General features: G+C 43.8%; 1 protein-coding gene across 1 annotated transcript in view; it reads left to right on the forward strand.

Moving 5' to 3' along the window:
• The window catches only part of P2RX7 (purinergic receptor P2X 7), a 113,908-nt gene that overhangs the window by 81,660 nt on the left and 18,993 nt on the right, over positions 1 to 13,255 (forward strand). Inside the window, exons 6-9 of the mRNA XM_082255621.1 lie at positions 471 to 551; positions 4,286 to 4,415; positions 7,780 to 7,916; positions 9,564 to 9,657. Of these exons, the coding sequence (XP_082111747.1) occupies positions 471 to 551; positions 4,286 to 4,415; positions 7,780 to 7,916; positions 9,564 to 9,657 (442 nt within the window). The remainder of the gene's footprint in view (positions 1 to 470; positions 552 to 4,285; positions 4,416 to 7,779; positions 7,917 to 9,563; positions 9,658 to 13,255) is intronic.

Genomic DNA, 13,255 nt, shown 5'->3' on the forward strand with positions numbered 1-13,255 from the left:
CACAGAGCAGCCCGGATCCTCCTCTTCTTAGGTCCCCTGCCGGCACTACTTGCCCCTTCCTCCTGCCAAATGTCCCCAGGGAAAACAGCTTGCTGTGGGGGCACCCGAGTTGTAGTCACAGTGACCTATTATATTGCTTTTGCTGCCGCTCAAAGTAGAGGTGAAAGTATATCATTGTGTCTCAGAACGTGGGGTGCAGGCTTATCTTTATACCAATCCAGAGGGCTAGTAAGTGTAAAGAGGAAAGGATCGCTGCTACTCCCGACTAGCCTAGGTGAATAAACGATAATGAATGACCTCAGCCCACATGTCTCCACCGCACCACACACCCTGAAGTTGCAGTTTTACCGCTTATAAATTGCTTTTATTGTTTGCAGTTTATTTCTCATTTAAGATCTGAGCAGGAATTTTGTGTTACTATTTCAGTTTTTCGGCTTATCCAGTGTTTTGTGTTAACTCTCATCCTCTAGACCAGCTATTTTGGGAAGCGCTGAAAACTTTACAGTTTTGATAAAGAACAATATTCACTTTGCAGCCTTTAAGTATACCACGTAAGTAAACCCTGACATGATCTATAACAGGTTTGGCGTAACACATGACTTGTTGGGGGAAATTTACTAAAACTAGTGCACAAAGAATCTGGTGCAGCTGTGCATAGTAAAAAATCAGATTCCAGGTTTTATTGTGAAGGCTTATTTGATCAAGTGGAAGTTAGAAGCTGATTGGTTGCTATGTACAGCTGCACCAGATTCTGTGTTTTAGTAAACCTCCCCCATATGTATGATCTGGTCATCTGACACCTTTGGCAGCTTCCAGATCATTCGGAAGACAAAAAAAATCACATGAAGCCAGAGTATTTCTAATCTAGATACCCTTTGTGCAAGATGGAAAATCTGCACTGGGTTTCAGATGTCTTAAATTTAATACTTGGACATTTAGCAGAGAAAGGTAAAAAGTTATGTCCAGGTAGTGGGTAATCTAGTGGTACCATATATTTTGGAAATTATGCTCACCAAACATTTTAAAATGTGATTGTACAATCTCCCTCAGATCTGACAACTATGTAGTTCAAGGACCTGCCTGATTGGATGAACATTTTTCGGATAGATTGGGTAGGTGCTCAAATTACTGTACATGGTTTGGCAAATCTAAAGTTGATAGTTCAAAGATTAAATTGCGTACGGTGATCCTTAGGCAACTTAACTTACATTGGCGCATCCGCAATTTGAATTCTCCTATAGAAATGTTAGGTGTTTTCCAGGCTTTAGTGATTGTTTGCTTCATGGTTGTGAAGACATGGGTGAGAAGGCATGTTTTGCATCGAGTGCAGGTTTGTAGCTGTTTTTTAAGAGGGTTTTTCCAAGGGCCTATTTTGAGTGCATGGCCTAATAAGGTGGAAATGATGTGACATATTGAATACCAGGTTTGTTTGCTTACAGGACAAGTCCGCTAGATGTGAGTATAGGTGCTGTTTTTGGGACTGCATGTGAAGCAGCAAGGAAAGTACTCAGTCGTACTTGATCTATTTAGGTTGGTTACGAGGTACCAATGCATCTTGAGTTTCTCATTTGCTAGAGGCAGTGACACATAGAAAAAGTTGGGCAATTTGGGCTGTGAATGAGTAATTGCCCACATGTGGTACACACAAGCCCCATTTGCTTTGGTTTTATAGAAGACCTGGGAAGCAGTTATGGATCTATGTGGTCCCCAAAGAAATGTCAGAGTTTTGGTCTGGAGTATACATATGATATCTGGAAGAACCAACATTAGGAGAATTCTGAACAGGTATAGAAGCTTGGGGTGAAAAGTCATTATAATCAGAGCCATGCAGGCAAGTCAAGAGGCAGGGTAGTTGGTTGATTCTAGGAGGAGTCTTTGTAAGTAGCGAATAGTGGAGGGGGTAATTAGCACTATACATAGTATTTAAAAACTGGTTAGGTTGATCCCCAGGTTAGGGTGATCCAAGGCCCAATAAAATTTGTAGGGCTGTTAAAGTGTGTGAACCTTGGACTTCTGCCTGTTTAAGCAAAGCTCAGGCAGGGTGGAAAATGAATGTAATAGTTTGTGGAGGATAGGAAGGGAGGTGATATGGTTGATAAGGAACATATTGAGGCTGTTAGCAAAAAGACATTGCTTGTGAGGATAACCAGCGTCATACATACCTTGAATGTTTTGCTATGAGATATTAAAGGACTTAGTGATTCAGTGGCTCAGACAAACAAGAAGGGTGGAAGGAAACAGCTCTGTTGAGTAGCAGTAAGGCTAAACATAATGGAAAAGAGACCACCGTATCTGATAAATGCCTGTTGTAAAGCGCTAGGACCCAACTGATAAAATGTTCCTGAAAGCCCCATTTGGACCAGTTGGCATGGTTTGTTGGTGGTTTACGTATCATGCATACCATTGTAGTCAGTATGTCTGCAATGAAAAAGTCACTATGAAGTACACTATATTACCAAAACTATTGGGACACCTGCCTTTATACGCACATTAATTTTAATGGCATCCCAGTCTTAATGCATAGGGTTCAGTATTGAGGTGGCCCACCCTTTGCAGCTATAACCGCTTTTAACTCTTCTCTTTCGGGTTGAGGTCAAGACTCTGTGCAGGACAGTCAAGTTCCTCCACCCCAAACTCGCTCATCCATGTCTTTATGGATCTTGCTTTGTGCACTGGTGCGAGTCATGTTGGAACGAGAAGGGGCCATCCCCAAACTGTTCCTACAAAGTTGGGAGCATGATATTATCCAAAATGTCTTTGTATGCTGATGCTTTAAAAGTTCTCTTCACTGGAACTAAGGGGCCATGCCCAACCCCTGAAAAACAACCCCACACCATAATACCCCCTCCACCAAACCACCAAATGAGTTGGACCAGTGCACAAAGCAAGGTCCATTAATACATGGATGAGCGAGTTCGGCGTGGATGAACTTGACTGACCTCAACCCGACAGAACACCTTTGGGATAAATTAGAGCGGAGACTGCGAGCCAGGTCTTCCTTCCAACATCAGTGCCTGACCTCACAAATGTGCTTCTGGAAGAATGGTCAAACATTCCCAGAGACGCACTCCTAAACCATGTGGATAGCCTTCTCAGAAGAGTTGAAGCTGTTATAGCTGCAAAGGGTAGGCCAACTCAATATTGAACAGTATGGACTAAGACTGGGATGCCATTAAAGTTCATGTGCATGTAAAGGCAGACTGAATGCTACTATAAGAATTTCCATAAATCTCTTGAAATAGGAGGAGAATGATTGTGTTGACAGATACAAAACTGTATCTACTATGGTACCTTCATTCCAGTAGAATGACAAGAAGAGGGCAACAAGTGCCCAAAATATTGAAAAAGGGGGGGAGGGAATGAGGGGAGAGGGGGATAGAAAATAGGGGTGGAGAAAAACAATGGGGGGGGGGGCTTGGGATATTTTATTGGTACAGTATTAATTAAGTGTAGATGTTTTAAATGATAAATTATTGTATTGGACATATACAATACATTGTTAAAAATTAGATCATAAATACAAATACATATATGGTACATAGATAATTTCACATATTAGCTCACAGGACAGAAAACAACTGCAATTGGGCTATGCCCGACATGTTTTGTGGTCTTAATACCGCTTCTTCAGGAGCATAGTTTTAGGAAGAGATCAGATCGTCCTGCAAGGACATAAAGTAATTAACAAACATACACATAAAACATTGCATATTTTGTGGTGACCCGCACACACCACAGGAACTACGCCCCCTGAAGAAGCGGTATTAAGACCGCAAAACATGTCGGACATAGCCAAATTGCAGTTGTTTTCTGTCCTTTGGGCTTATATGTGAAGTGATCTATGTATCATATATGTATTTGTATTTATGATCCCTCAACCCCTCCCCCCCCCAAATTGTCCCCCCCCCCTTTTATCTATCTCTATCTATCAGTTTGGCTTGCTTTTACCCCTGGGTGGTCAGTGTGCCAGAAATTCATGGCAACAGGGAATATCCCAGTTCACACATACAGGGATAGAGAGCAGTAACTAGGATGCCAATGTACCTAGTGTAATAGGTAGAAATGGGCATTAATGAGTAAACAATAACAGGGAATGTGTAACAGTGTAAATGGTTAAAATACAAATTATCACAGACTAAGAAATACAAAAAAACGTCATACTAATAAAATAGTTGAAATCTAATAATTTCACATTTTGTAAGTCATTCTTTATGGCTGTCAACGTTGCTTTTTTCTGTATAAAATGTATGTCATATTTTGATGTTTCCTTGTACTTCTTTTATAGGAAAAACATCCTTCCAGAATACAATGTCACCTGCGTTTATCACAAAGTTACCGCTCCTCAGTGTCCCATATTCCGTTTAGGGGACATCCTAAAAGAAGCAGGAGAGAATTTTTCCCAAGTTGCTATTCTGGTATATAATTATATATTGTTGCTCATATTGGCATTTGTATTTTTTAATGTTGATACGTCAGTTGAATGGAGAAAATTTGCCTTCTAGGGCAAAAAGGTGATTCCTGGGCCTATGAGGAGGTGAAATTGACAGACTTACTAGTAAGAGGAAGTTAAGATTTGCAGGAAATAATAAGAGGCAAAGTAAAGCTTTCCTGAATGTTTGGATAGTAAAGGCCACACTTCTAAAATTTACAAAAAGTAAGAAATATGCTAATCTGCATTGTAATATATTGGAGGCAGCTAATCTATACAGCCAGGTTTCTCTTTCACTGAAGATTTATTGCTGACAATTTACCGCACTACACTTTTTGTACTTGAAAGTCTAAAAGATTCATAATTGTTGATTTAGTCTAGTATTATGTCTCATAACTATTTCATGGTGATACCATAGGCCCTTAGAGTAATAAGGGCAAGCAGACCCATTTTTATTACAGCAGGCAAAAGGAGTGGGTATGCTATGGCTCACCATTGTTGGTTGCAGAATACTTCTGTCTATTACTGGCATATTCCCCTTAGCCTACAGTAATAGGCTTGCCAGCCACTATTATATTAAGAAAGGTTAAGGCTAACCATACATTATACAATTTTCTTTAGATTTACCTTCAACTATGTAGTTTAAGGGCCTGCCTGTTTGTATACAAATTGAAAGTGTTTAGGTCTGACCTCATATTATATTGTTATTGTAAAAATAATGAAAAATTGTACAAGAAAATTGTATAATGTATGGCCAACATTAGGGTACTACATTTTAGTATATGTTTTCTGTTTCAATAATTATTATTCAAGTTTAACAAGCAGCTAACATGCTATAATTCGGCCCACACAGGGGCTAGCATTGACAGTTCTCACACAGGTTAGCTTACAAACACAGCCAAAAAGAGGCAATGTAAATATAAAGGAGAAAACGAGAGCTTAGACAGCAGCAGAAAATAGGCCTGTTTCATAAAGCTGTCAGGGCCGAATGGGTCCTGAGGAAGTTCCCCAAACCAATGGGGCATCCCCTGGGCCCACCAATACCCATACAGTGGTGCCATATACAGCCTATATAAATCTGAAAGGGGAGGCATATTGGAAATCAGGAGATAGTTAAGCAGAAAGGTGCAGCTGAAGAAAGAGAGAGAATGCGCACCTGACAGGTAGGGAGCCAGGGAAGGCTAAGGGAAGAAAAATAAGATGGAGGGCCAGAGGGTTAGAGGCCTGAGAGAAGGAGGAAAGGTAAGGACTCGGGAGCATCGGGACTGTTCATCGGGACTGTTCATCTCCATTACAAGGGGGGGAGGGGAATTCACAAAAAATAGATTGAAAGCACGATAATATCATTTGATGTATCAGCTCATCTCTTAGGAAGTTTCAGGGGCACTGCAATTTTGATAGCACGGATTTTCTGCACTTGCTGAAAACTTCCTTAGCCTGAAAAATTAAAACAAATGCAGCCACCACATCTAAAGATTGGTAAACAGTGATAGATTTAATTTTGGTTCTTGTGTTTTATATATACTTTAGACCCACATTTGATATTTATAGGTGACATTATACACCATCTTCTTCTGTCTTTGCTCTCTTCTACTGTCCAGAAAGCAAGATTGTGGTGAGATGCGATTTCCCAAAATATTGAAAAAATATTTTCTGTAGCCCACTGTTAAAGCAATTTTTGGACACAGCATTTTCTGAGTGATGTTGTGATTGAAGTTAATGCCACTGTGTATTTATAAAGGGAGTAAAATACTCTTTCAAGTTCCTGGTACACTGTTTACCAATCCACATTGTTTAAACACATCCATAGCCAGCATATTCACAGACACAAACTACAGCATATTTTACAGTTCAAAGCTCCTACCTTAATATAGCCCCAGAAGGGGTGGACTAACCATTTGGGCACTCGGCGCTGCCCAAGAGCCCAGGGCCAGTAGGGGGCCCCATGAGAGGCTCCTGGTACCTCCTGCAGTAGGGAGGAACCGACAGTCGGGGGTGATCTGTGCGACAGGGGGGCAATTACAAGCACAGATATCCCTGTATAGCTCTCTATGAAGCAGCTGAAAGCTGCTTCTCCTACTCTTCCTGCCGCAGCTTTTAGCTTCTTCATGGAGACCCATAGAGGGAGATTGGTGTATTTAATTGCCCCCTCCTCCAGCACATCAATCACCCCCGACTGTCGATCAGAATCCCCCTGCTCTCTGGGCCCCCGGGTGCGCTCCCCTGGCCCCCCTCACCCCCCCCCCCTGCAGTGCTGCCAGCTTCCTCCCCCTCCTCTCCCACAGGCTGCTGCGGGGGATGTCAGGATGGAGAGTGGGGTAGGGGCCAGTAAATATGTAATTTGTTGGCCCCTTACTTGAATGAACCGAGTCAGTGATTCATACCGATCTGTTTTTTCTATGCTTCAGTTTATGAATGGACAGGAGCCTAGTGAATGTGTCCTCAGTCCCTTTTTATTGTCTCAAATATGAGACTTCAGGAGTCTGTTTAGACCCCTGATATCTCACAAAGCCCCCCAAAGGTCTTTTTAAAAACTGTAGTAAATAAAAAATGTACTTAAATAAAATGATAAAAAATTTAGTTGTAAAAAATAAAATAATAAAAAAAATACTATGAACACCGTCCACTGCTCTATTGATACCATCCACTGCCCCCCCCCTAAAAAAACAAAAAAAAAAAAATAAACAAAAGCATTTTGAAATAAAATAAAAATAAAAAACTACTGACACCATCCATTACTCTAATAATACAACACAGGTTCTCAATTTGAATGAGCATTTTCTTTTTTTATATATTCCATTTTTTTTTTTTTCATTTTCATTTTATTTATTTCCATAAAAAGGCTCACCAGCAGGAGGTGGCGATGGTACTATGGTTAGTTAAAAACAGATGAAAAGGACATACTGACAAATGACTTACCAAAGTGTTTCTAACTATTCAGTTTGGTAAAGGTATGTCAACCAATATGTTCACTAAACAGGATTATTAATATCTGTTAAAAAAAAAACAAAAAAAAAAAAAACAGACTTATTAGTATTTATCTGTTTGCCTGAAGATCCTTTTAAAGCATATCTAACCCCAGAAACAAAATGGAATATATTGCCGCTTGCCAGCCCTTTGCAGCTTGTATTACTGCCTCCTGGTCATTACTGCATGACCAAGAGCTGTGGGTGACAGCGCGACCACAGTGCTGGGGGGCACACAAGAGAGGAATAAGGCTCACCTCCATGCTGACACATATATGCTTATAACTGACAGAAAAGGATTACAATAATGTATAATATTGTGTTGCTGCATTGTAAAAGGTGTATTCATTTTTGCAGTTTTTCATATCTATAACTTTCATCTAGGGTGGAATTATGGGCATAGAAATCAACTGGAACTGTAATCTTGATCGTTGGCTTCACAGCTGCCGTCCACAATACAGTTTCCGACGGTTGGATGATAAGGTTGTTGATGAACGCTTGTATCCTGGTTTGAATTTTAGGTATGAAAACAAGCTGATATATAAAAATATATACATGGTGGTTTATCTTTATGTCATAACAAAATGAATATGAATAAACTAACAATATAGCAAGTCACTGCAAAAAGAAAAGGTGACTGAATCTTATATTTTTTAAAGTTTTATCGCTAGGCAAAATTTTTTTTTTTTTCTTTAATTTAAATGGCATAGGGAAGGGTTAGGCTGTCTGCCAAGTTTTCATTGCTGTCTGTGTCCCCACTGCAAAGGGATTACCACTTTGTTTGTCTTGATGACCACTGCCACTATACTATTCTCCTCTGGGGGGGTCTCTTGGCAGGTCTTCACGCCCTGTTCTCCCAGGAAGTGGATCAAATGATGCTTTGGGGGACAGAATCAGTGGCAGCTGGTGCATATGGGGCGCAGGGGCGCCACCCCCCATCCATGCATCAGGCCCTCTAACCTACATGCGGGGCGCCGGACGCATGGAGTTCAGTGGGGCTTTTTTTTTTATTTTAACCATGTGACTAGAGCCAGAGGCTCTCACAGTCTAAAAAAAAGGGTAGGCTCGGGGCGCATGTCCTGTCTCCTGTCTCCCCTCTCTCTCCTGTCTCGCTGTGGTCCACGGAGGGGGGGGGGTTATGGTGTGTGGCCTGGTGTGGTCTGGGGGGGGGGGAGGTATGGTGTGCGGCCTGGTGTGGTCTGAGGGGGGGGTATGGTGCGGTCCTTCTGCTGCCCCCCTCCCTAGCCAATGGAGAACCAGCCGCCACTGGACAGAATTATAGCTAAAGTTGCTTTTTTGTTTAGAATCACTACATATTTATACAGGGTTTTTTTTATAGCGCCAACAGTTTGTGCAGAGCTTTACAACGTAGAGGGGGGACAGTACAATTACAAAAGTGTTCAATACAGAAGGGATGGGAGGGCCCTGCTCGTGGAGATTACAATGATTCTTTTGGGCTTCAACAAAGGTTTGACAAAAGTACGGCACCTATAATACCTAGAGCAGGGATCCTCAAACTACGGCCCTCCAGCTGTTGCAAAACTACACATCCCATGAGGCATTTTAAAACTCTGACATTCACAGACATGACTCGGCATGATGGGAATTGTAGTTCCTGAATAACTGGAGGGCCATAGTTTGAAGACCCCTGATATAGAGTATTCAGAGCAAGTAGAATGTACTTGTAGAACAATAGAGCGGTAATACAAAAGGTGACAACAAATATTGTGGTTTATTTGAAAAGTCGGAAAGTACAGCTGCCATAAGACATGTCTGGGAGCAATCCCAGAATGGTGGTATAGGGCATGAAAGTCTCAAAAAGGTAACAAGAAAAAGAGCTACACAAAAAGAAAGGGTTAAGGTAAGTAAAGGACAAAAACAGGGGGCATGGGTCTTGGGGAGGGGACAAGTGGTCAGTTGAAGCTACACTTTTTTTAAACACAGAAGACTTTATCCATAAGAAAAAAAAAATAGTTTTGGTTGGAATGATACTATCTGGATAGCTCCCATGTGTTTTGCATCTACAGTTATAATCAGGTATTTCTTGCTGTTGTAATATACTGTTCCTGTGAATTTAGAATATATGTAAGCATATGCTTTAACATTAATACAGTACATATTGAGGGAGGGTTCACTTACCTTTGGTTTAAATTCTTTTGTATCTACAGATTTGCCAGGCACTACAAGAACCAGGACCAAAGCAACCTAAGGACTCTTATAAAGGCTTATGGGATAAGATTTGACATTCAAGTCTATGGCACAGTAATACCTTCATTTCTAATAATTAATTAGGTTTTGAAGCATTTAAAACATTTTTATTTAGCAAAATTTGGTGGTACAGGAGAATATTTTTCTTTAAAAAAATACTTAATGCATTGTGTACATGTAATCCAAAAGGTATTGAGTTGCATTCTGTAAAAAAAAAAAAAAACAGAGTTCATAAGAGTAAGAAATCTTTTGGTATAGACAGTTATGTAATATAATGGAAATAGGTATATTTTTAAACGCATAAGTAATATAATACAGTTGTGTTGGATGAATATCTTCTTCAATAGGATTTTTTAACATGTAGAATTAATTATTTAGGGCTTGAAATAGAATTTCAGCATGTTTAAACCAGGGGTCCCATTTTATGTTATAAAATTGTGTAGAATTATATAGTGTGGAATATTTTTTCCAAAGGGCTGATTGTATTCAGTCTTTCAATTTCAATTGGATAATCGGGCCTTTAGAACATTTTAATTTATCTAAAATATTACAAATTTGTTTGTATGAGTCTATCACAGACCTATTGTAGTTGATTGGTACTATGATCTAAGGCTCAAAGTTCACTGCACTATTTGTAGAATGTTTGTGTTTGTTACTCCATTACACAGGGGGTTGATTCAGACAGTCAAGAGTGAGAATTCCATTAGTATGAGAGGTTTTCTGTGCTGGACAGCCAGAACGGCTCCTACACCCAACTCTGACAGCACCAGTTACACCAGTCTTGTGTAATCTGAAAAGACAGTGCCCCATCACCAGGAGCATAATAAGGGGGGGGGGGGGGGGTCCGCCCCGGGTGCTACATATTGAGGGGGGTGCCGTGCTAGACAGGCTGGTGCCGCCGCCGTGTACTGGCATGTGTAGGTCACAGGCAGCTTAATTCAGGGACAATGCAGTGTCCCAGAATGAAACAGAAATACAGCAGCCGGCCAGCTATATTTATTTTTAATCCCGATCCTTAACTGGTTGCTAGCCGCCTACCGCTTGGCGTCTAGCAACCAGTGACGTCACTGACAGAAGCCGACTGATACCGTGGCCCCAGCATTCACAGCACGCTCCTCCGCGCCAGTAATTAGCTCCGCCTCCATGCTCCACCCACCTCCTCCTCTTCTCCGGTGCAGTGGCATGCTCTCGGAGAGAGAGTGCTGAAGAAGCAGGTAAGTCAGTGGGTTAGGGTTTCAATAACTTTCATGCTGCTCCGCTGCCTCAAGAGTAGAGGAGATCAGAACACCTGCTGTCTGCTAATGGGGAGGACAGAGCATGGGGTCCTACCTCCTGTCTGTGGGGGGGGGCAGAGCATGGGGGGCTACCTCCTGTCTGCGGGGGGGGGGGACAGAGCATGGGGGGCTACCTCCTGTCTGCGGGGGGGAGGACAGAGCATGGGGGGCTACCTCCTGTCTGCGGGGGGGGGGGGCAGAGCATGGGGGCTACCTCCTGTCTGCTGAGGGGGTGGGGCAGAACTTCTGTCCCCTCCCAGCAGACAGGAAGTAGCCCCCCATGCTCAGTCCCCCCCAGTAGACAGGAGGTAGCCCCCCATGCTCTGTTCCCCCCCCCGCAGACAGGAGGTAGCCTCCCATGCTCTGTCCCCCCCCGCAGACAGGAGGTAGCTCCCATGCTCTGTCCTCCCCCCCCCCCAGCAGACAGGAGGTAGTCCCCCATGCTCTGCCCCCCCCCAGCAGACAGGAGGTAGCCCCCCATGCTCTGTCCCCCCCCCCCAGCAGACAGGAGGTAGTCCCCCATGCTCTGTCCCCCCCTCCCCAGCAGACAGGAGGTAGGCCCTCCATGCTTCTGCCCCCCCCCCCAGCAGACAGGAGCTAGGCCCTCCATGCTTCTGTTCCCCCAGCAGCCCCCTATGCTCTGTGCCCCCCCCCAGCAGACAGGAGGTAGGCCCTCCATGCTTTTGTGCCCCCCCAGCAGACACAGGAGCTAGGCCCTCCATGCTTCTGCCCCCCCCAGCAGACAGGAGGTAGCCCCCCATGTTCTGTCCCCCCCCAGCAGACAGGAGGTGGGCCCTCCATGCTCTTGTCCCCCCCAGCAGACAGGAGGTAGCCCCCCCTTGCTCTGTCCCCCCCCCAGCAGACAGGAGGTAGGCCCTCCATGCTTCTGCCCCCCCCCCAGCAGACAGGAGCTAGGCCCTCCATGCTTCTGTCTCCCCCCAGCAGAGAGGAGGTAGGCCCCCATGCTCTGTCCCCCCCCCCCAGCAGACAGGAGGTAGGCCCTCCATGCTTATGTCCCCCCTCCCAGAAGACAGGAGCTAGGCCCTCCATGCTTCTGTCCCCCCCCCCCAGCAGACAGGAGGTAGGCCCTCCATGCTTCTGTCACAGGTAGAGGGGGGGGGCTGAAGCATGGAGGGCCTACCTCCTGTCTGCTGGGGGGGGGGCAGAGCATGTGGGGCTACCTCCTGTATGCTGGGGGGGGCAGAGCATGGGGGGCTACCTCCTGTCTGCTGGGGTGGGGGGAACAGAGCATATTACCAATGGCGGCGATCAGCGTTTTTAAGCAGGACTGCGGCATTGCGCCGGACAGATCAGGCCCCTAACTGACATTTTTTACATTTTTTGGGTACCAGTGACATTAATACAGTAATCAGTGCTAAATAATATGCACTGTTACAGTATAAATTACACTGACAGGGAAGGGGTTAATACTGGGGGTGATCAAAGGGGTTAATGTGTACCTAAATGTGCTTACTAACTGTGTGTGGGGGGGGGGGGGAGGTTCTGTGACAGGCACAGAGAGATCAAAGTTTCAGCTTAGCTGAAACTCCTGATCTCTCCCTGCCTGTCTCACAGAAGACTTCTGTCAGTTTATCTGATGATCGCGGGAAGAAGGCGGCGATCGCTGGCGCTCCTCCTGCGGTGTCTAAACACAGCGGGGGAGCGGCTCCAGCAGCACCTGCACGCTGCCGAAACCTTGTATACGAAATCACGTAGTACTACGGGATTTTGTGCAGCTGAGCCGCCCTGCCACAGTAATACTGTGGGCGGTCGGCAAGAGGTTAAAGTGATCACGTTACAGTAGTAAAGGTGCAAAATTTCCTTACAGTGGATTTTACCCCTGACAATTTGATAAAAATAATGTTCAACACCAATAAAGGTGTTCTCTGTATTAGAGTAGTGGTTCTGGGATTCGGGTAATGGATTCCTTCTTTTCTCCTTTGGAATGGAAATTGGGGATTGCACCTCGATGGCCACTCTTTAATTATATGAACTCTGTGTATGAACAGATCACTGTTCTAAATCCCAGTTGCTCCTCTCACCTACACACCGCGCCGCTCTCTAAACTCAATTCTACATTTATAATTATGCTACCAAAATTAGTGTGTACTGTAAATTGCCTCCAGCATTGTTACGGTTTCTTCTGGCTGCCCTTTTATTTGAAGCCCAGAGCCCCTGAACAGCAGTAAATCTTTAGACTGTCAACGGGTTGGCCTCTACAAATTCCGCACAAATTCAGCAACTGAGCATGTGCAGAGCAGGGTGAGACAGTGTATTACTGTATTTTAAGCAGTATAGGGATTTTTTTTTGTAATGTTTACATAGCTATACCTGCAAAAGGGGCCAGCCTGAAGTGACCTTTTTTTTTTTTTATGACT

Source organism: Pelophylax lessonae (assembly GCF_965119305.1).
Source record: "Pelophylax lessonae genome assembly, chromosome: 1".
Lineage (NCBI taxonomy): Eukaryota > Metazoa > Chordata > Amphibia > Anura > Ranidae > Pelophylax > Pelophylax lessonae.